Source organism: Arachis duranensis, chromosome 8 (assembly GCF_000817695.3).
Source record: "Arachis duranensis cultivar V14167 chromosome 8, aradu.V14167.gnm2.J7QH, whole genome shotgun sequence".
Taxonomy (NCBI): Eukaryota; Viridiplantae; Streptophyta; class Magnoliopsida; order Fabales; family Fabaceae; genus Arachis; species Arachis duranensis.
This window is the reverse complement of record NC_029779.3, coordinates 43,629,732-43,653,087: the sequence shown is the minus strand read 5'-3', so window position 1 is coordinate 43,653,087 and position 23,356 is coordinate 43,629,732. Positions and strand designations below refer to the sequence as shown.

Genomic DNA, 23,356 nt, shown 5'->3' with positions numbered 1-23,356 from the left:
AGCTGCACTCTGGTTTGGAATTGGATGCTTTTAAAACGAACGACTGGAAACATATAATATATATTGAACTGGATTAATTTATTTACTCTTGGAAAAAAAAGTAACTTAGGTTAATAGAATAGATGAATAAATAAAAAGAACTCATTTCATATACACAAAACGCTATTTAAGTAAATAGAAGAAATGCATCAATAAAATAAGAGTGATTTTAAATTGGTCTCAGAATTAATTTGTATTAGATCAATTAGTTTCTAATCAAACAATTTGACAAATTGTTCCTATATTTTTATAATATTAGATAAATTAGTTTCTTATCTTTTAACATTTTTTTATTATATTATTTTTAAACAGTTATATTATACATAAAAATTTTTTGTCATCTAAGTCTAACTAAGTTGACCCAAATCCAACAAAAACTAACATCAAATTGAAGAGCGTATAAACACGTACCTGCTCAACTGTTCAGTAGCACAAAGATTAATATGAAAAAGTGAAAAACACTTCATCTCTCTCAATCAAAAGTCAAAACTGAAACAAACTTATTTAGGAAAGTATAGGGTACCAACATATTATCTGCCAATTTTTGCCAACTCTTATTTATATTTGTGTTTTATAGAAGTGTGTTCGTAGATGTGTCTAATAATTAATATATTTTAAATACATATATAAAGAGACACATCCAGAAAATATATCTATAAAGACACTTCTATTAAACACAGTTATAAAAAAGATATTTTTATTAGACACATCTATAAACACACTTCCATGAAACACAATTATAAATAAGAGTTGGCAGATATGTTGTTGGTAACGTAGCGAAACCGAACTTATTTAAACATCGCTCAAAATCTTCGCAAAAACTCGAAAAAATCTCAAAGTTACATTCGAAATCTTCACCAAGAAATACAAAAACACAGAATACAAAAGATTATTGAAAGTACTGTTTATTGATCGTCTATTTTTTTCATTTTTCTCTTTCGCATTTTCAATGTTGAAATATTAGATAGTCATATTTTTTTTTATTTAATAGATTCATTTTGTGTTCTTACATTAAAGTATATATTAATGTTCTCATATATTGTTTATTTGGTTGAAAACTGTGTTAAGTCGGTGTAAAAATATTATTGTAGTGTTTCTTGTATATTTTAACCTATATTTGCATGTGTTTGAGAAATTTAAATATGTTTTTATGCATGTTTGAGTGTTTGTATGTAGTAATAGTAACAATTTTCAATGTACTTTGCGTGAATAGAAGTGCAATTGGTATTGTTGTCCTCTTTTTGTTCTAACTAGGTAACAAAATATTGTTGTAGTGTTTTTAGTGCCATTTTGTGCATATTTAAATGATTTGCACGCATTTTTGTCCATATTTGAGGGATTTGTTCATGGAATTACTGTAACTATCCCATAGAATAATGTTGTTGTAGTGCTTCTGATATTATTTTGTGCATGTTTGATTGATTTACATGTCTTTTTGAACTGAGATTGTGTGCTGTAATAAATAAATATTTTTGGTGCATTTGATGTAACTTTCAGTGCATTTCATGTGAATTGAGGTGCACTTGATGTTGTTGTTATTTATTAACTTATTTTTTTATTCCTTACAGACAAAATAACAGTCAAGAGAATTGTTGAGAAGAGCATCACAAAGAAAAAAGGACCAAAATATCAAGTAAGTATATATATGTTAGAACAATCCATTTCTATTTTATAAATATAGTTATGAAACATAATTTTCATTTATTTACAAAAAAACTCATGATTTGAGGTACTTCACAAAATTTATTTCTGATTTGTTTAGTAAGATGAGCAATGACAAGAAAGTTATTGTCGAATAATTATTGGGATTTGCTGCTATGAGACATATCTCAGTCTTAAATGTGTCGTATAAGTTCTTAAAAAATTGGCATATTCATTTAATTTGTACAAAAACACACTAGACACGCAATACGGTGTATTATCATTACAATCACAATCTTCATCACCAACAATATTTAATCATAACTCATAAGTTCATAATCTATACCCAAACCAAATTAATCAACACAAAATATTACTTGAAACATAAAAACGTTCATATTCATGCTTCCAATTTGAAGGCAGGGAGAGTGGATGACGACAATGAGACAATGACCTTGAGTGTGAGAGGTAGAGCCGTGAAGGCAGTGAGAATGGACAATAGCAATGAACAACAGTGAGCATGGAGGAAAAACGAAGAGGGAGAAGGAGAATCTTAATTTTGAGAGGAGAGTGAGTGAATGACAGGCGGTAGAGAAGAGAGGGTTAGGAATTAGGGTTTTTGAACTCCCTGCCCCATTTATTTCACAGATTCTCATTTCCACCCTTTACGGGTGAAAAAATGTCCTCAGCCCCGTCTCCTGGCGGGTAAATTCCCGCATATACCCGTCCCACTGGGAGAAATTGCCATCCCTAGTGTTGATGAGTCAGAAAATCAGTTTAAATTCAAGAAGACATTCATCTTTTTCATCCAAAAGTGATTCTTGTTGCCAACAATAAATAAAATTTGTTCTGTTCATATGCCACTCATTCTTCATGTGGACACAATATAAAAATGGAATTAGACTGCTCATGTGCTCATTTTCATCATCAAAGGCAGATCACAAATTGAAAAACAAATTTGCAGTTGATGGCTGCCTATTCGCACTGATGATCATATATTTTTATGAATCCAGGTATAAGAATAAACTGGTGGATAAATTCTTGGACCACCATGGATGCAACATTGGACTAGGAACAAGCTGGTTAAAAGAATAAAAAGTGAGGCAAAACATGAAATGATAACTTAATAAAAATCTTTTTCTTTAATTTCAGTTTATTTATTTTAAATATATTATAATAAGTAATCTTTTATCTATTTCAGGGCCATGTAAGAAGAGCACAACTAACTTTAAATTAGGTATTTAATGAGTTAATTTATTTTTCTTATCCAAATAATTTAGACAACATATCTTAAGAAAAAAATTTTTAAGCAAGAAATATATTGGCTCTTATTTTTTATCTTTAATGTCTATTATTTCTACGGACAAAAAAAATATCTTAGTTTTGATTCAATTTGTATCTATAAATGAACAATTTCACTATGTTACCAACAACATATTTGCCAATTTCTGCTAATTCTTATTTATAATTGGGTTTAATTGAAGTGTTTCTATGGATATGTCTAATAAAAATGTCTTTTTTATGGCTGTATTTAATAAAAGTATTTTTATAGATATATTTTCTGAATGTATCTCTTTATACATGTATTTAAAATATAATAATTAATTATTATTGACAATAAATTAACAAATAATATGTTGGTACTCTGTACTTTTTCATAAATAAAATATGAAGAGCTAGTTAAAACTCTTTGATCTAAAATTATTAAATGGCATAAGTTGTTATAGTTTGTCTTTACACAATTTAATACTTACTTTTGGTGTTGTAGAGCTGTTGTGGATGAATATTGAACAATTCATTGCTTTTATAACGACAAGGCTATAAGTTTAAAGGTTTAAAAATTATGTCATAAAAATGTAAAATGTAAAGTTCTAATAGATAATAATGTTGGTTTTATTATTTTAATTTAAGAATAAATATAACACTAACAAATAAAATTATTCAAAGTATATTTTAACAAAGATAATTATTTATAATAGTATCTTTTATTATGAAATAAAGAAGTCCTAAAGACAATTTTTATCATGTTAGATTGTACTTGTTTTGTTGTTCATATAAGTTTTAACATAAGAATAAGAGAATTCAAAAATTTGACTCATAAATCACAAGAGAATGTTAATAAATTCAACTATTAATATTATTTATATAGAAGAATTTAAAAAAATACCATCTTAATATAAAAATTTTTATATCTATAAATGAAATATGAAGAGCTAGTTAAAACTCTTAGATCTAAAATTATTAAATGACATAAGTTGTTATAGTTTGTCTTTACACAATCTAATATTTACTTTTGGTGTTGTAGAGCTGTTGTGGATGAATATTGAACAATTCATTGCTTTTATAATGATAAGGCTATCAGTTTAAAAGGTTAAAAATTATGTCATAAAATATAAAATTCTAATAGATAACAATTTTGGTTATATTATTTTAATTTAAGAATGAATATAACACTAATAAATAAAATTATTTAAAATAGATTTTAACAAAGATAATTATTTATAATAGTATCTTTTACCATGAAATAAAGAAGTATTAAAGACAAATTTTATCATGTTAGATTGTACTTGTCTTGTTGTCCATATAAGTTTTAACATAAGAATAAGAGAATTCAAAAATTTGACTCATAAATTACAAGAGAATATTTGTAAATTCAACCACCAATATTATTTATATAGAAGTATTTGAAAAAATACTATCTTAATATAAAAGTTTTAATTTAATTTTAAATTCTATATATTGCTACCATAGTTTTAAGAATCTGACTGAACTAGTCGCTCGATCGAATTACATGAGAATCGGCTGCCAAAATAGTTTGGTTGAAAGTAAAAATTAGTTATCAGTAGACATATAAAAAATTAGTACAAATTTTGATTTAAAATAAAAAATAGAAAAATCTTCACAAAAATGTCTCTCAAAAGTATCTTGAGAATATTTTCTCATGAACAAGTTTTAAAATTAGTTCGTGAACAATTTAATAATTTAGTAACATTTTTAGTAGTTTACTCTGTATAGAAAAAATATATATATTTTTTTATTTTCATAGAAAAAAATTTAAAGCATTGGAATAAGCAATGATGAAATGGAATTGCATCCAGAGAAGCCCAAAGCGAGCCCACCAACAAAAGAAGTGGAAATGGAAAAGTATTGATACCTCCTTGTTGGCCGCACTATTCACAACTAAAAAGTGTCACCCTTCCTCTTTTCTAACTAAAAACCTCGCCCTTCTCCTAAAACCCTGCTCTCCCTCTATATATAAATCATGCTTCTTTTTCTTCTCTAAAAAACCAACTATTTCCCTTCTTCCTTTCATTTTTCACATTTCACATTTCTTTCATTCATTCGCTCGCTCTGGTAAACACTCACATCGCTCTCTCTCTCTCTTTCTCTCAACGCACTGTTTTATTTATTTTTTTAATCTCTTCGACATTGATGTTTTTATCTTTTTTTCTCAGGAGAAATATGGCTGGAAAATCAAGCAAGGGAAGGAGCAGAAAAGGAACCAGTAATCATAATAACAGTAACGGTAGTATTACGAATGGTAATGTTAATAATAATACTGTTTCCGATGACGTTTCAAATTCCTTGAAGCACGTTCCTGCAAAGGATAATAATGCTGCAATAGCAAACTCGGAAAATGAAAATGGAAAACCTGATTCAATTGCGGCTGAAACTGAATCTGCATTTAGTTCTAATCCTCAGAACGTGAAGGAGGAAGTAACACATAATTCAGAGGCACAACTAATGCAAGGTCAACCTTTTTTTTTCTTGATTTTTTGATTGCTATGCATCATGTTCAATTCAGAAGCCGTTATATTAATTGTGTTTTTTTTTTTAAGTGAATAGTTAAAAAAATGGATTCTTAAGGGTTTAATTGTGAAGTTTAAGTGTTCTGTGCAGGTGAGGATAATCTTTACGCCGTCCCTGTCAAAACACTAACCGGGGAAAAGCTTGAAGTACAAGTGAGTTAATTTTTCATTGAGGTTCTGTTTACGTTGTTGTTTCAGATGCTTCATTATGGATATGTTTGCTGCGTTTGTAATAGTTGATTTGATTTGCTGGTATTTATTTTTTGAGGTTACTGTAGCGACATGATGTTTTGATAATCTATGTTGAAAGAAGTGTTCTGAGCGTTGTTTACTTGCTTCGCAGTTGAGCCCAGAGGTTTAATTTGCATGTGTTTGATTCTGCATTTATAATGGTTGATTCCATTTGATGTATTTATAGTGTGGGGTTTACATGTTAGCCGCATGATGTGTTGAACTGTTGATTACCTATCTTGAAAAGTCTGTTCCAGGATGTTGTTTAAACTTTAAATGACTCACAGTTGAACCAGAGGTTTAATTATGCATATGTTTGATACCATTAACTTGTGGGGTTTCACATGCTAGCTGCATATGATTTTTCTGTTACCTATCTTGAAAAGAATGTTCTGATTTTTTGTTTAATTGATCCGTAGTTGAACCCGGGAGACAGCATCATTGATGTAAGGCAGTTCCTTCTTGATTCTCCAGAGATGGGCTTCATCACATGTTATGACCTGATCTTACACACAAAAGATGGATCCTCTCATCACCTGGAGGATTACAATGAACTTTCGGATGTGGCTGATATTACTACTGGTGGCTGCTCATTGGAAGTGGTTCCTGGTAACTTTCAACGGACTTAGGGTTTTTGAAGCAATGAATTAATTTAGACATTTGTTTAACAGTACGGTGCTGTATTGTGGAAAAAATGCTTTTTGCAGCAATGTATGATGATAGATCAATAAGGGCTCATGTTCACCGAACTAGAGATGTGTTTTCTCTTTCTAATGTCCGTGCTTCATTCTCATCCGTAATTGCAAAGCAGAATGAAACATTACAAAATAGAGCTGCAAACTCCAGAGGTATATGATAGTTGTATTGTCTTCATTGGATTTTTCTGTCCTAATTGATATTTTGTACTATTTTCTACCTCATCTCTGAAATATATCGTTACAAGTCCGCCTCTGCATTTCTTGAAGTATCAGACTCTTCAAAAACTGAAGTTCGAGACCTTGACGGGCTTGGTTTTATGGAGGATCCTTCTGGTTCATTGGGTAATTTACTACCGTCCCCATTGAAAGATGTCAAGTGTGTGGAGAGCATAGTGTTTTCATCCTTCAATCCTCCTCCAAGCTATAGAAGGTAACCCGAAATCTCTTCACTTAATAGGATTTCACCTCCTTGTTTTAGGTAGGCATTTTAAGTTAGGCTTCTATGATTTTCAGGCTTGTTGGAGACTTGATTTATTTGGATGTGGTAACATTGGAGGGTAATGCATTTTGTATAACGGGAACTACAAGGGTGTTTTATGTCAACTCAAGCACAGCAAACAATTTTGACTGGAAGCCAAGTAAAGCTACATGGGAAGCAACAACTCTTATTGCTCTCTTACAAAAGATTAGCCCCAAGTTCAAGAAAGGTAATGAGTTGTAAGAAAGGCCTTTGATGCAAGTTTATCAAATGTGCGACTTAATAAATAATACTTGTTCCCTTTCTTGTAATTTGAAGCTTTCCGTGAAATTTTGGATCGAAGACGGGCATATCATCCCTTTGAAAATTTGCAGTCCTTGCTGCCACCTAATTCGTGGCTTGGGTTATACCCAGTTCCCGGTGAGCTCAAATTCTAGTGTTTAATCAATGTTATATCTTCACTTGTTTATGTCAGTTATAGTAACGTCTGCTTCTCTAGTTGGGATAATTGGGCTGGTTTTCCATGTTCTTTTTGATAAAATAAGAATATCATTAAGATTTAAGACTGATAGAAGGATATTACAAGGATAAGGAGGATAAGAGATCCTCTGTACAATAGCAAAAAACAACCAAAAGTAGAGCTATCTATAAAGTATTGCTTTCCAATCTATCAACATGACCAAGAGGAGAAGTCCTCCAAAGTTCATGAGTTAGACCAAATATATGGCAAACACTAATCCTAGGGGGAAAAAAACGGTATTATGCCCATATAATATCTTGAGAACGTAAAAAACTTCAAAATCTATCTCATTTGGAAACTAGGAGGATGCTAAGGAAGACGGATTGAAGATGGCAAACTATTCCATAGAGGTGTCACAAATAATTCAAAATTTTCCCCAGGACAAGTTTTATTGTTCATGATTTTGCCAACATGCTTATTTCATGTATTTACAATTTTTCCATCACTCATTCCTCAAATTATTCATGGGAAGCTCCATGAAATAGTTTGCCTAGGAAGATATGTCACTATTGTTTTTTATTAATTTAATGCATGACACTACTGTTGAACAGAAGTCTATTTTGAAGATTTTAGTCTATCCTGGTAGTTTTTTGGAGTAATATTTGATACACATATCCAACTTTAATATGATTTAAAATTCATTTGTTGTTGATGGAAGGCAAGTAGGAAACTTGGGTTGGTTTAAGTTATTAGATGGAATATTTCATAATTATTCTCACTTATTTGACTCTGAAGTTAACCATCAATGACATGTAATTTCATTTTAATTTCCTTGGTTGATGGATCTGTTCTCTCTCTCTCTCTCTCTCTCTCTAGTGTAGTATATTTATTTATTACTTCTCGGCACATCGCTACAGTTTGGTACTATGAGAGGTGTACATGAGAATGCTATCTTGATGTTTTTGTAATGGCGTTTCTTTTGTTGACAGATCACACTCGTGATCCGGCCAGGGCTGAGAATTCATTGACCCTTTTATATGGAAGTGAACCAATGGGCATGCAAAGGGATTGGAACGAGGAGCTGCAATCTTGTCGAGAATTTCCTCATACAACTCTTCAGGAGAGGTAGCCTCTTTTTTATTTTTTATTTATTTTAATTTTAAATTTTATAAATCTTTACTCCCAATAACCCATTGTCTTTTATAAGTATGATTTTTCTAGTGTTTTTTTTTCTCTCTGTTGGTGATGACTTGTTTATCTTTGCTGCTTGTGTGAGTTATGCATTACTGCAGGATGATAAGGGATAGAGCACGTTACAAGGTGACGTCAGACTTTGTTGATGCAGCAACTAATGGTGCTATTGGAGTGATCAACGGATGCATTCCTCCAATAAACCCAAGTGACCCGGAATGCTTTCACATGTTAGTGGGAGCTACTGTCTTAATTCTATTAAATGTGTTTAACATATTGTTCACTTTTTACAATTTCTTTATCCTTTCTCATAGATTTCCCTTCTGAAATTAATGGTCCTTATTGATTGTGGGTTTAGGTTCGAGCACAAAAACAAAAATATAAGACCCTAAAAATTCTGACATGATTCTGTTGTGTCATGTGTTTTACAAGAGGCATGTCACTAATCCTAATAATAGGGAAACAGAAACCCCTAATTCAGTTCTAAACAAATAAGAAAATTGTAATCAAATGATGATATATATTAAATATTAAAATTAGTCCTAAGAGATATTCATTGACATTCTAACATAATACATATATCAAGGACATCTACTCTATTTTCCGACATAAATGGCTCTGAGATATCTTAAAAGAAATATGGTACAAAATGCAATAGTCCTTTCTTTTGTTTACAACTTGAACAGAAATTGTTATTGTTGTAACCAGTCATTTCTTATTATCAGCTGTGCTTTTTTTTTTTTCTTCTTTCATCAAAGTTAAAGGTTCATGGTAAGTTGTTTTGCCTAATCAGTGTCTTTTGACAAACGTTTGGAAATAGGTATGTACACAACAATATATTTTTTAGTTTTGCTGTTGATGCCGACCTTGAGCAGCTTTCAAAGAAATCCACAGACTCTAATTCAAATATACAGAGCACAGAAATTCGGCAAGATTCTGAAAATGTTTCAGACTCTCAGGTTCCCAATGGGGGAAAAAGCAACGGTTCAAGTTCCGAAGATCTTAATAATGGGGTGGAAGCTGCTCAAGAGATCTCTCCTGAGGCACAGTTGGCTGAGAGTGAGCAGGCTACTTATGCTTCAGCAAATAATGATTTGAAGGGCACAATAGCTTACCAGGAAGCTGACGTGGATGGACTCTACAATCTTGCTATGGCTATAATTGACTACAGGGGTCACAGAGTGGTTGCTCAGGTGTGTGTTGTGAATCTGAAGTTTAAGTTTCTCTTCTTTCAAGAAAATGCAATGAATTATATATGGTTTCAGTTTATGATGCCGATTTATTTGTAGAGGAAGCTAGGACATTTGAATTTGTTGTCTCATCAATTTTAGTGAACATATTTTGTATTGTATTGCTGATATTTTTCTTTAATAAAAAAATAATGTAAATATAAATAAATATACAAATGTATTTCCACATATGTCTTGTTGGTTGCTATCAATGATCCCACATTGTTATTCAATGTAGAATTCTTTCCATGGAGACTCTTGCTGGATATTATACTTCTTTATTCATATTGAAAATGAAACTAAATTTACTGCTTTTTTAATGTATAAATCCCGTTCACCATTAAATCTCTGTTGTGATTCAAGTTACATATTTTGCTGCAGAGTGTATTACCAGGCATTCTTCAAGGCGACAAGTCGGAGTCTCTTAAGTATGGCTCCGTTGACAATGGAAAGAAAATTTGCTGGAATGAAGATTTTCATTCCAAGGTAAGGAAGAGAAAGGCTGAAAGTTTATTTATTTTCAGTGAGTGTACTTTATTTGACTTTTAGGCTTTAATTGACACTGATTTGCAGTGAAACCTTTCTTACATAGGTAAAATAAATAAATATAAGTATCCATAAATTCTAAATAAACATTCTTTTAGGCATTTCTACTCTTTACTCTATCAAATGAAATTTTCATAAAAGATCTTTTTTATTCTTTTCTTGTTTTCAGGTATCGGAGGCTGCCAAATGCCTTCATTTAAAAGAACACTCAGTCCTTGATGGATCTGGAAATGCTTTCAAATTAGCTGCACCAGTGGAATGCAAGGGAATTGTTGGCGGTGATGACAGGTAGTTTCTATTCTGGTTTTGTTTGTTATTTTTAATACTCTCTATCTCTGTAGTTGGTGATCTATTCTCTGCTGATTTGCTACTGGTTCATAGGATAGGCATGATTTCTGGTTATATTATTTATGGTTGAAGAATGTTATTGAGTACTAATCAGTAGAAAGTTCATCAACAATAGTTAAGTAACAACATAATCGTTGCAGTTAATATACTTAGGGTTGTGATTTAGACACTTCTGATTTATGTTACTCCATTCTGGTTTTCTCTTTTGTTATTCTTGATTGAGGAATGTTAAATGAATATATAAGATAGGATGTTTTTCAAAAATATATATTTACAACATAAATCTTTAGTGTAGTGCAAACTTGACATTTTATTTTATTTTATCTTTTCCTAATTATTGTTTACTTCTCTATTTAATCAAATCAGGCACTATATCTTAGATTTGTTGCGGGTAACTCCTCGAGATGCAAACTACACTGGACCTGGTTCCCGATTTTGTATATTGAGATCAGAATTAATTGCTGCCTTTTGCCAGGTAACTGCAATACTCAGTTGTCTATAACATTGAGGATTTTCTTTTTCCAGTTTTTGATAGTTTTTGTTATTGTTGGAATAGGCCCAAGCATCAGAGAAATCAAAATCCAAGGAGACTAATTCTGAAGGTGCAGATAACTTGGCCACTAATTTTCAAAATGAAGCTGATGCTGACAATAAGGTAAAATTGCTTGCCTATTATTAGTTTCCTTTTACTTGATTAAGATGTCTTTTCTCTGAAGCGAATTCTTTTCTGCTCCTGTTCCTTCTAGAATAATGTGGACTTTTAATTATTAGTTCATATGAGATGATGTGTAACATTTATTTATATAGGAGTCTCCCTTCCACCTTGATTTTGAAAAATAAGCTACTACTTTCAACTTCATCTAATGGTGATCATACTTTGTTGCATGCATATGTGTGCACATTACAGCATGGTGTTTATACACTTCCTTTCCAGAATCTGTGGGGCTAGAATACATGATAAAGACTCTTAGATACTTTATAGTTTATATAGACCATTCAAGGAAAAAAGTAATTTAGCACATATGATGCTGTTAATATTACCATTAATGCTTGGGCACTTGTTGCTTCTTTTCCTTGTGTTTCCAAAGAAAAATACAGGACTATCTCAGCAGTTCCTTTTCCCTTGGATCCATTGGCTATGTTTGTTTGCATTTGTCGAATGATCATTTGTTGTGTGTGTATTTGAGTATTCAAAAAAGCATCAGGTCAAATGGTGTCGCTATTTATTAGTTTATGTCATGAACCATTTTGACCCCAAAGCTTATACTGTTAGGGGTAGAGGCAACACAGCCCCGACTCAAGAGTCTGAGTTTGATACATGAAATATTGTATAGGATTATCCTACTTTGTGATTAAGTCTAACTTTATTTAGAAGAAAGGGAGCAAACCAGGATCTAACTCTTGACCACATGGTCATAGAAGTTCAAATACCATGTTTTTAACTATCTCTCTCACAAACTCAAGTTGTTAAGTAAAGTCACATGAATGGTTTTTATACTTTTAACGGTTTATGACTTTTTGGAATATGGGATATTTTCTCAGAGATTATGTTTCCCTTTTACAACTCTAAATTTGTGCTTATGTGCTTATGTGCTTTTGCTTCCTCTTTGCAGGAGTTAACAAATGAGAAGGCAACTGAGAATGCCGAAGAAGTTTCATCTGCGTCTGCTGGGGACTATGATAATTGTGATGAAATAGTTTTTAACCCTAATGTTTTCACTGAATTCAAACTAGCTGGGAGCCCAGAGGTTTCTTCTGAATCTTTATTTACATATAACTATGCCTAACAATAGTTTTATTCCTCCTCCATGTGTATCTATATCTGTGTGTCTCTCTCTGCTGAAGCATCCTTTTCGTGATATTCTTATATTGCCATGTTTGTTCATACCACCAGGAAATTGCTGCTGATGAAGACAATGTGAGGAAAGTTGGTCAATATCTTACTGATGTGGTGATTCCAAAATTTATAAAAGTTCTTTGGCAGCTTGAAGTTACACCTATGGATGGCCAGTCATTAACAGAAACACTTCATGCTCGTGGAATTAATGTTCGGTATATTGGCAAAGTAAGCACTTTGAGTTTGTCTGAATCTGTGTATATATTAAAAGTACTTTTTAGTTTTTATACTTTTACCAAAAAGTATAAATTGTGCCCTTTTTTTTTTCCTCGAGTACCTGAAATTATCACATGAAAAAATATATTATTTTTAAGAGCCATCCTAGTAGCCCTATGTACCCTGGCTTGGTTAATATTGCTGCAATGATTTCTCTGGGAGTTTGTCATCTGAATTTTATGTTCCAATCTATTTCATGGTTTTCCTTGTATTCCTTTTACTTTTCCTTTTATAATTTTTACATTACTTGTCCTTTTATCATTGTGTAAAAGGTGGCTGATGGGACTAAACATCTTCCTCATATGTGGGATCTTTGCACTAACGAGATTGTTGTCAGATCATCCAAACATATTATCAAGGTGCTAGAATTGCCCTCTACTCTTCTAACATTTATTTGCCTCTTCTTTTAATTTTTAAATGATTTTTCCTTTGTCGTTTGTTTAATATTTATTTATTTTTAAGTCCTGTTATTTTCTGTAAGAATCAGTGTACATTGGAGCTGACCAATTTTATGAATATTCGTATGTGTATGTGAGTGCTTGAGAGTTTAATTTGTTTATTCTTGAAACTCTGTTCTGTTTCCAAATATCAAGTTAACTAGAGGCTTTCATTACATTACTGGTTAAAAATGTTGTATAAACATGAATATTATAGAGGGCACATCCTTTTTCAAAATCACTTCTCTTAAACCAGCAGGTTTGTAATAGATCTCAAATTTCGCAATTTACACTTTTCAGGATGTGTTGAGAGACACAGAGGATCATGATCTTGCTCCTGCATTATCTCATTTGTTGAACTGTATATTTGGAAGTTGTCAAGCTCCTGCTGGGAAACCAGATTCAAATGGCATACAATCCAGAACTCCAAAAAAGGTTTTTCCAAATATGGTTGTTTTCCTTGTAATATTTATTTCCCATTCTTTTCTTATGATCCCTTGACCTTGAATTGATCTGAGTGCAAACTATTTTTTTTCCTTATCTCTTTTTATTTCTGTCAAACCCTATAAACTATGAAGCTCTGGCTAATTAGCATGTCATGTATGCTCTTATGAGGTCCTTAGGAGCCATTCATCCATGTTTATTTACAGGAGCAACAANNAGGAAAAAATTCTAGAGGACGAGCACGATGGAAAAGCAAGGGGGGTTCAAGGAAGAGTCAACCTTTGTACACGAAAATAAGCTCTGAATCTCTATGGTCTGACATCCAAGAATTTGCAATGACCAAATACAAGGTATGTTATTGCTTAATGCCTATGATGAGTTCAATAATGCTCAGTGGGATGATGTTGACATGATCATTTTGGGTGTTTTCAGTTTGGTCAGAGTACACGTGAATGCATTTGCATTTCATGTTTTGGTTGCACTTAGCCAAATGAGATGTGTTGCTATGGTTATAGTCAGTGTGGGCTTTGCTCATTAGGTCCATAAATTCACCATTGAATCTAACTATGTCTCTCTTGATACTTTGCTATATATCTCTGAACTAAAATTCAACTTGCTGCAGTTTGAGTTACCCGAGGATTCAAGGTCACGTGTCAAGAAAATTGTTGTTATACGTAATCTTTGTCGTTAATGCTTAATGCCTACGATGAGTTCAATAATGCTCAGTGGGATGATGTTGACATGATGGTTTTGGGTGTTTTCAGTTTGGTCAGAGTACGCGTGAATGCATTTGCATATCATGTTTTGATTGTGCTTAGCCAAATGAGATGAGTTGCTATGGTTATAATCAGTGTGGGCTTTACTCATTAGGTCCATAAATTCACCATTGAATCTAACTATTTTTTCTCTTTTGATACTTTGCTATATATCTCTGAACGAAAATTCAACTTGCTGCAGTTTGAGTTACCCGAGGATTCAAGGTCACGTGTGAAGAAAATTTGTGTTATACGTAATCTTTGTCGGAAAGTAAGTATAAGCCTCAGTCAATTCATGTTGATTATTTATTTATAATTTTTTTAACAGTCTTAGTTGTACAAATTATTTTTACTGGTCTTTACATGTTTCTGATGTTTCGGATAAACCTTAAACCTGCATATACTTGGTGTCGGCTCCACGTGCTGCCGTATGTTGTATGTTGTTGATACCTTTGTGTGGCATCTTCTTTATTTCTAAGAATTGTGGATTATTCAAAATATATTCTTTGGTCTAGATTTTGCTTACTTGGTAAGCTCTTTTCTGGGGGAAAAAAATTTCTCATCTTAACCTTGTCTATATGAAATATTAAAGAAAAGAAGGATAAGAATAGGATATGGTAAAACTATCTCTGTATGATATGAAAATAATATCAATTTTGTAACTTTATTATAGGGCAGATATTTTTTTTATTATGTGCTGTGTGCACTGCGAGCCTGAACCCACTGTCTGCAAATGATGTATGCAAACTGATAATAATTAATAATTATTCTCATGTTGTGCTAGGATAATACTTGTTAATAGCTGTTGATAGGATCTTGACATCATCCACTACCTCTGCTGTTCATCGTTGTTGAATAGTGTGATCTACTTCTGCCATTAACCATGATTCTCTACAATAGTAATCCTGTTAAGCTTAAGTTAATGCATTTCAATGTCAGCACTCCTTAACAAACAAAAGATTTAATTTTGTGAATAACTTTGATATTAATTCTGTTAATATTTTCAATGTTTGGTTTTCAGGTTGGTATAACTGTTGCATCTCGTAAATATGATCTTAATTCTACAGCACCCTTCCAACCATCAGATATCTTGGATCTCTGTCCAGTTGTCAGGCATTCAGTTCCAGTTTGTTCAGATGCCAAGAAACTTATGGATGCAGCAAAAAGTCATATGTCAGCTGTATTTACTGTGATCCCTTTTTCTTTGGTAGAATGATCACATTTATTTACTCCTGGGACTGTTTTGTTGAACTTATGAAAACATAACATAATTTTTAATAATTGTTTAAAATGACTTCATATTTTTCAGAAATTTTAAATCACAAACGTATCTATACACAAGCTACTTAAATCCTATTTCTCCTTATTAATTTTATTTATAGTGTTCCTTAGTCTTCCGCCAGTCCACTTCTGAGTATTTAACACAATGGTATTCTTTAATCCATATACATGAACCTACATGGGAAAGGTTTTTATTTTATTTTTTTCATACTAGTAGTAGTGTTTAGATTTGTCAATGTCATTTATTTTTTCAATTTCTGAGTTGGTTAATAAGTAACTATGCACCTTAATATAGCATTCTCATACTTGTACTCATCACTGGTAATGCAATGGTAATTCTTATTTTGTGTGTAAACTGGGGAATTGTACAGTGTTTGAACAACTGTGTTTCTCAGCGTAAAAGTCAATTTTGTGGATTGTGGAGTTGGATGCATGATTTATTTTCTGACAACAAATTTAATAACTTAGGTAATTACTTTTTTGATCCAGGGATTACTCAATGAAGCTTACAATCTATTTAATGAGGCATTCCAAATTCTTCAACAGGTACGAAATCCTGTATTTCTGTATCTGTATTTGAATGGCCGTTGTGCATAAAATAATAATTCTTGTACATTGTGCTGCAGGTTACAGGTCCAATGCATCGTGAGGTTGCTACGTGCTGTCGGTATGTCAGTTGTTTCTATCATTTTAGCATGATCCTTAAATTTTATCCTCTTGTCTTAGTCTAATCATAATTAGCTTGCATTGCCATTAAAATTTTGGTAATGGATCTGAAATTGTTGTGATATTTGATTTGCAGTTGCTATGCTTACAATTTGAAAATTTATAACAACATTCTTTTGAGCCATGTGATATTTGAATATGGTCCTGAAATATTTGAGCTAATTATGAATTATTAAATTTCAGGTATCTTGCAATGATTACGTATCATGCTGCAGAGATAGATGTGGCTGTTGCACAACAGCAAAGAGAGTTGATTATCAATGAGACTTGTCTTGGTCTAGATCATCCTGACACAGCTCACAGGTACTTTATTTTTTTTATTCTGCTTGCTTCATTTCCATAATGATTTTGGGGTTCTGTATATGCATTCCTCTACCGTGTGAATTTTTGTTTACCAAGCAAAATCGGATGTTGTGGCTGAAAAAAAATTATTGTGATAGTGTTGCAGAAAAATTGGTGTTTGTTATGAAACATTATGCTCTAGAACCCCGATTGAAATTTTGTTCATTGCAGTTATGCTAATATGGCACTCTTCTATCATGGATGGGAAAAAACTGAATTTGCCCTTCCCTACATGACTCGTGCTTTGCTCCTGTTAAGTTTATCATCAGGCTCTGATCATCCTGATGTTGCCGCAACTTTCGTAAACGTAGCAATGATGTATCAGGAATTGAAAAAGATGAACATATCTCTTCGTTATCTACAAGAAGCTTTAAAGAAGAATGAACGGCTTCTTGGCGAGAAACATATTCAAACTGCTGTTTGTTATCATGCTCTTGCTATTATATTCAACTCTATGGGTGCATTCAAGCTCTCTCTGCAGGTATGTAAGGCGTGAGTTGTTTTCTACTCTCTACTATTACTAGGTCATGAGCCTATGTTGCATTTGGTTTGACAGCATGAGAAGAAAACATTTGAGATACTTGTCAAACAACTTGGCGAAGATGATCCGAAAACACAGGAGTCTCTAAACTGGATAAATACATTTAAGATTCGTGAGTTACAGGTACTGTATATTTTTCCCTTGGTTGAATGAAATTACACATTTCACTACTAGTATTTACTTTTCCCTTGGTTAAATGGGATTGAGTCTCTATTTATTCCCGAGAAAGGTTCAGAAAATTTCAGTTCTCCAAAATTTTCGGCTCTCTTATTTTATTTTTCTTTCTTTTTGGGTACAATTTTTGCATTCAAGTAAGGTGAAATATTACTTGGCAATTTAGCTGTGTGTAAGTTTTATACAACTATCCATGGAGTCTTGAGGTCATGAGTTCAAGCTATGGAATCCGTTGTTGACACTTGCATGGAGCTGCCCTTTGCCAACATTCATAAATTCTTGCATGGTAAATCTTTGCAATAGGGAGGACTTTTTGTGAGTGATTTGATCATTGACCAACTATTATAATTTTCATTGATCATAGTGAAGTTTCTTTGTGTTTCCCGTGGAGGGGTCAATACTCTATAGTTCACTTTGAAAAATATGAAAAGTTCTGTATCCATGTTCCATCTCCTTATGTTCCTTTTCAGCACTTGGTAGCAACAGAAACTTTCACTCCATGTACTTCCACACCTTATTTTGTCAGGTGAATGCCTCAAAAGCAAAACGATCAAGCTTTGAATCTCGCATCCTCCAGAAAGGCTCTTGATGTTCTCTTGAGAGTTGCTCCTTTTCTTTTGTTGATTTGTCATTTTATTTATCACTAGATTTAAACCCGTGCGTTGCGCCAAAAAATACAAGAATATAAAATGAGAATATTCTTTGATGTTAAAAAATAAAATAATTTAAAGTTATTTAACAAAATATTTTCTGATAGAATTATTTAATCTAATTTTAAAACATATGGTAAATACTGTATTATATATAAACATTCTTACATATTTTGTATAAACCTATAACATAACATGTTTGACCTTTATTTTCTTTTTCTAAGTATTGGCTTAGAATTGATTCACAAATATATGGATTTACTTTTTTCATTTTATGATATTTTTAGTATAGGATAGTAATTATATATGTATAACACTCAAATAAGACATACAATCCTATTCATTTATGAATATACACAAAATTTTCAATTTTTACAAAGTGTTTTCGGTCATCACACTCATTCATAGATTTGTCTTTCAAATTTTATTACCATTATTATAAGCTTATGATAATTTCTCTATGTTGTTAAAAGTTAAATTTAGTGTTAACGTGATAATTTTATATAGAACTTAAAATACTTAGGTATCATTAGCTTATGAACTTAGAATACTTGGGTATCATTAGCTTATTGTAGTGCTACTTTAATCTCTTCTTTTATATAATTTTTTTAATTTATAAAATAAAGTTTACTCAACAAATAGGACATGAAATATTAGAATTTGACCCTTGATATTAGAATTGACCCTTGATTTGAACTAACATCTATGATATAATCTTTTTATATAATTGAAGAATTTAACGTGAGAAATTATGAAATTGATATGTTGGTTACATAAAACTTAGGTGTCATTAGCTTATTTTAATATTACTTTGATTTCTTTTAAATAATTTTTATAATTTTATAAAATATAGTTTACTCAACAAGTAGGACATATAATATTAGAATTTAGACCATTGATATAAACTAATATCTATAATATAATTTTTTTTATATAATTGAATTTAACATGAGAAATTATAAAATTCATGATAGCTTGGTTACATAGATGCTATTTACTATGATATTCTAAATATGATTATATAGATAGGTTGTTTGCTCTATGTTGACAGACAAATTCATAGAAAATTTAAAATTTAGGTGGCATTAGCTTGTTAAACACTACTTCAATTTCTCGTTTTATATATTATAATAGATGTTGTGTTTGTGGGCTATAGCTATTAGTTAATACTGAATATTTAATGAGAATGATGTTCTTTGATATCAATATTCATTACTGTAGCTATCAGTTTTCAACTTTGATACAGTTGTTTTCACTTTATTCTTAGATCATCTTAAGTATATCTTTGTTCTGCACCTTTATCTCTGATTCTTTTAACTTCCACTGAAATGACAGGCACGTCCTGAGTTTGTACAAGCATTCCAAGCAGTTACAGATGGTGGATCTGGAAGTTCAGGTGCACCCACAAACAAATCTGTCAATGCCGCAATGATTGCTGAGACCCTCCCCAGGGGAAGGGGAGTCGATCAAAGGGCTGCACGTGCAGCTGCCATAGCTCGGAAGAAGGCAGCAGCCAGGGGCCTGGTGGTGCGCCCTCAAGTACAAGTACAAGTACAATCACATCCTCCTACGCTCACACCGCTTTTCAACATCATAAATTCCGGCGTGGCTCCGGATGTTTTGGGCAATGGGGATGTCAATGGAGTAAAGAAGAATGGCGTTCGTTCAAGTAATCCAGCAGATGCTACAAAAGACCAATCAGTGCCGACGCAAGAACAAGAACAAGCTCCGGCTGGACTGGGGAAAGGGTTGGCATCGTTGGATGCAAAGAAACAGAAATCAAAACCAAAACCAAAGGTTGAGGCTTGAATTTTTTGATAAACTAAGCTTTGATTAGTTGGCAATAGCTACGTTTTTGAATTTTCCTTTTTTTTTTTTTAGGGTCATAGCCGTTGAAAACATCTATTGTTGGATGTAGGTGGTTGAGATACATAAGCATAATTGAATTTTCTACCACAATAAAATTTGGATTTGAGGATAGGACTATAATTTGCATAACATATTTTCTGTTAACAAATTTAGCTGCCAGTTGAATTGTGGCTCATTCATTGCATATTACAAATTGAAGATTGTGCCGCTGATATTGTATGACACTGTTATACTGTGATCAATAGTGGTTGATAAATTCTTTCTACATAAATTCTTTATGATTCATTTGTCATTATGATAAGGAATTTGTTTAGTATGTTATAACCATTCTAAAATAACATCTAATTTAGCTGTATTATGAATTTACGGAATGTAGGCTTTGGACAATACTTAATCTTAAGAATGTTGGAACCTATACTAAGTTTTGAATCATGATTGATCAATCAAGATATTATTTATATTGAAATTATTAGTCAAAGGGGATATAATGTATCACAGAAACATAAATAAGGCGGTTAAGCATGCTCAATGACATTCCAGATTCAGAATGCATATCAAGCTTTTTCATCCTCATCAATTTTCCACAGCGCTGTTTCTGAGCACCCTCTTCTAACACCTGCAAATGAAAATACAAATTGACTTGAGTTGGTTTATGTTGTAGTTGTCTCTCTAGACTTTTCCATAATTTTACGATTAAATATGCCAACATTCTTTATCCTATCTATGTATATATTCACTTTGTATTATCCATTATAATTTCCTTTTCACATGCTAAATTGTGATAGTTTCTTACGATTTATACACTTGCATGTTCCAAACTAAATCATGACAGCCTGTTATGATTTAGTTGAAAATCCTAATTTGTTATGAGTTGCAATGATTTACATAGATTTGAAAAAGGGCAAAACGATAACAAATTTCATTTAAGACATTTGTGTAATATTATAACCAGTTTATTTTACATATGTAATTCACACAAAAATAAAAAGTGTTAAAATTCTAAAATCTTAAGTAACGATTACAGTAAATGAGAAGATATGAGAAAAGGAATATATAATCTAAATAATAAAAGTACAAATATTTGATCGTTTTTTATTATAAAAGGTTTAATATTTTAACATTTTATTATTTTGTTAAAAAATATAAAATATGTATGAAATGTATAAAATATTTACAAGAAAACAATTTTAATGATTTTGTCGTGAGTTTCTACCTTTTGAAAAAGAGCTCCCTTACTTGGTTAGCTGTTTATTTTGAATTAATTTGAAAAAAAAATCTAATTGTATAAAATACATATTCAAAATATATATATATATATATATATTGTAAAACAGTTTTTTTTATTAAATATGAATCCAAACATACCTAACGCATACCTGTATCCGTATGCCTGTATGGCAACTCAGCAATTGAGATGATTCACCAATTTGTTTTCCCCTTTAAAAAGAAAAAAAATGTTCAATTATTTATATCTCTGGGTAGTATCTAACCACTACATTCTAATCTTATTAGCATAAACTTGACTAATCTGACTTGAATTGATAGAAATCTCATGAAAGGTATACAAATCCTCTAGCAGTAAGAATTTTCATTTTTGGCATTCGAATCTAATTAATCAAGAGATCAAAATAATTTATAGACTTTACTAATTCTATGTTGGTACAATTAATTATTCACGGTAGATACTCCCATAATAGTACTTTTACATAAAGATAACATTAAGAATCCTTAGATGATTTGACATATTTGACTGAATCATCTAACGATGATCAATGAAGATCTCCCATTATTCATTTTCATCTTTGAAGATTAGAACTAAAAAAACTTAGAACTAAAAAATCACCAAAAGAGTAGTAATTATACGTCTTCTATGCCATATTCCTAATACTCAACAACGAGTAAATGATACTAGAATACATCATATTAGAAATATTAGTAAATATTTCCTATATTTAGTGGTAATTAAGAAAATTATTAGGAGGATGTACAAGAAAAATTTATCACTTTCTTAATATAGGCCCATATTAATCATCCATATATATATAACCTACCTCTTCCTACCTGTAGAGTTTTGGCAACAGAAAGATTAACGTTATTATTCAAGACAAAATAGCCCAAAAATATATGACATGCATGTAGTCAAGGGTTCATAATTAGTTGGGTGAACTTGTATAGATTCTCTTTTAGTTCCCAGCTGAATGACTTGGTCTCCTTTTCTTTAATTTCAGTTAAGAAAATTTCGGACAATGTAGAATCTGAATTAAAAAAGTGCTGGTAACATGTTGATTCTTTCAATTGCCAAGCTTGACAGTTGTCATGTCGTCAAGAAAACTTGGCCCTATCTCTCTCATTGTAAAGATTGTGTTTGTTGAACCTCCTCATTTACCTTTGCTTATAAGTATTGCCTACTGGTTCATGCAAGTCGTGAAGTATAAAAGTATAAAATTGCAACAAATTAGAAACAACAAAAAGGCATCTCAAATGGCATTGAAACACCTCTTCTTTCTTCTCATGGTATCCTTCTCATTAGGTAATGATAATTACATATCAGTTGTTACACAACTTACTTTTCCTAGGTTTATTACAGCTTTGGTGACAATCTACCTCATTTTTATTTACCCTTTTATTTCTCAGGAGTGGACGCAACGGTTTTTACATTGCAAAACAGATGCAGGAACACAATTTGGCCTGGGATCCTAACAGCATCAGGAAAGCCACAACTCATGGATGGGGGGGTTCAACTAAGATCTGGTCAAGCTGTAAACATCACTACACCAAAAGCATGGTCTGGCCGGTTCTGGGGTCGACGAGGATGCTCTTTTGATAGCTCTGGTAGTGGATTGTGCATCACTGGTGATTGTGGAGGCAAGCTCAAGTGTGATGGTGCTGGGGGAGTGCCACCAGCTTCGCTAGCAGAGTTTACCCTAGACAGCCCAGAGGGGGACTTTTATGACGTTAGCCTTGTCGATGGTTACAACATGCCAGTGTCAATCTTCCCCTCCGGAGGATCCGGTCAGTGTAAGGCTGTCACTTGCCGTTCGGATTTGAACAGAAACTGCCCAAGTGGATTGGAGTTGAGAAGAAATGGGAAAATTGTTGGTTGTAAGAGTGCATGTATGGCATTCAACAAGCCACAATATTGTTGCACTGGAGACTTTAATAGCCCAAATAAGTGCCAACCAACAAACTATTCAAAGGTGTTCAAGGCTTCTTGTCCTCAGGCTTATAGCTATGCCTTTGATGATTCAACCAGCACTTTCACTTGCCAAGGAGCTGACTATTTAATTAGGTTTTGTTAGGGAGGGGAGGGGTAAAATAGACATTATCTTTTTCAGTTTTTTTTTTTTGCTTTTT

At 32.1% G+C, this 23,356-nt stretch overlaps 2 protein-coding genes across 2 annotated transcripts; both read left to right on the top strand.

Annotated features, from left to right (window-relative positions):
* Positions 1–4,877: 4,877 nt before the first annotated feature.
* On the top strand, positions 4,878–20,273 carry LOC107463064 (clustered mitochondria protein). The gene is made up of 28 exons (XM_021129726.2): positions 4,878–5,034; positions 5,136–5,431; positions 5,581–5,642; positions 6,140–6,329; positions 6,428–6,568; positions 6,692–6,848; positions 6,932–7,125; positions 7,215–7,316; positions 8,346–8,481; positions 8,649–8,777; positions 9,368–9,740; positions 10,158–10,262; positions 10,492–10,610; positions 11,037–11,145; positions 11,227–11,325; positions 12,284–12,418; positions 12,565–12,735; positions 13,056–13,142; positions 13,521–13,655; positions 13,871–14,014; positions 14,622–14,690; positions 15,441–15,599; positions 16,190–16,246; positions 16,327–16,367; positions 16,610–16,729; positions 16,940–17,249; positions 17,325–17,432; positions 19,469–20,273. Exons 2-28 carry the CDS (start codon positions 5,143–5,145, stop codon positions 19,940–19,942), a joined length of 4,215 nt encoding a protein of 1,404 aa, XP_020985385.1. The 5' UTR covers positions 4,878–5,034; positions 5,136–5,142; the 3' UTR covers positions 19,943–20,273.
* A 2,154-nt stretch (positions 20,274–22,427) lies between these two features.
* LOC107463065 (pathogenesis-related thaumatin-like protein 3.5) lies at positions 22,428–23,305 on the top strand. Its single transcript, XM_016081787.3, has 2 exons — positions 22,428–22,532; positions 22,637–23,305. The coding sequence occupies exons 1-2, from the start codon at positions 22,484–22,486 to the stop codon at positions 23,299–23,301; spliced, it is 714 nt and encodes a 237-aa protein (XP_015937273.3). The 5' UTR covers positions 22,428–22,483; the 3' UTR covers positions 23,302–23,305.
* The last annotated feature ends 51 nt before the right edge of the window (positions 23,306–23,356 follow it).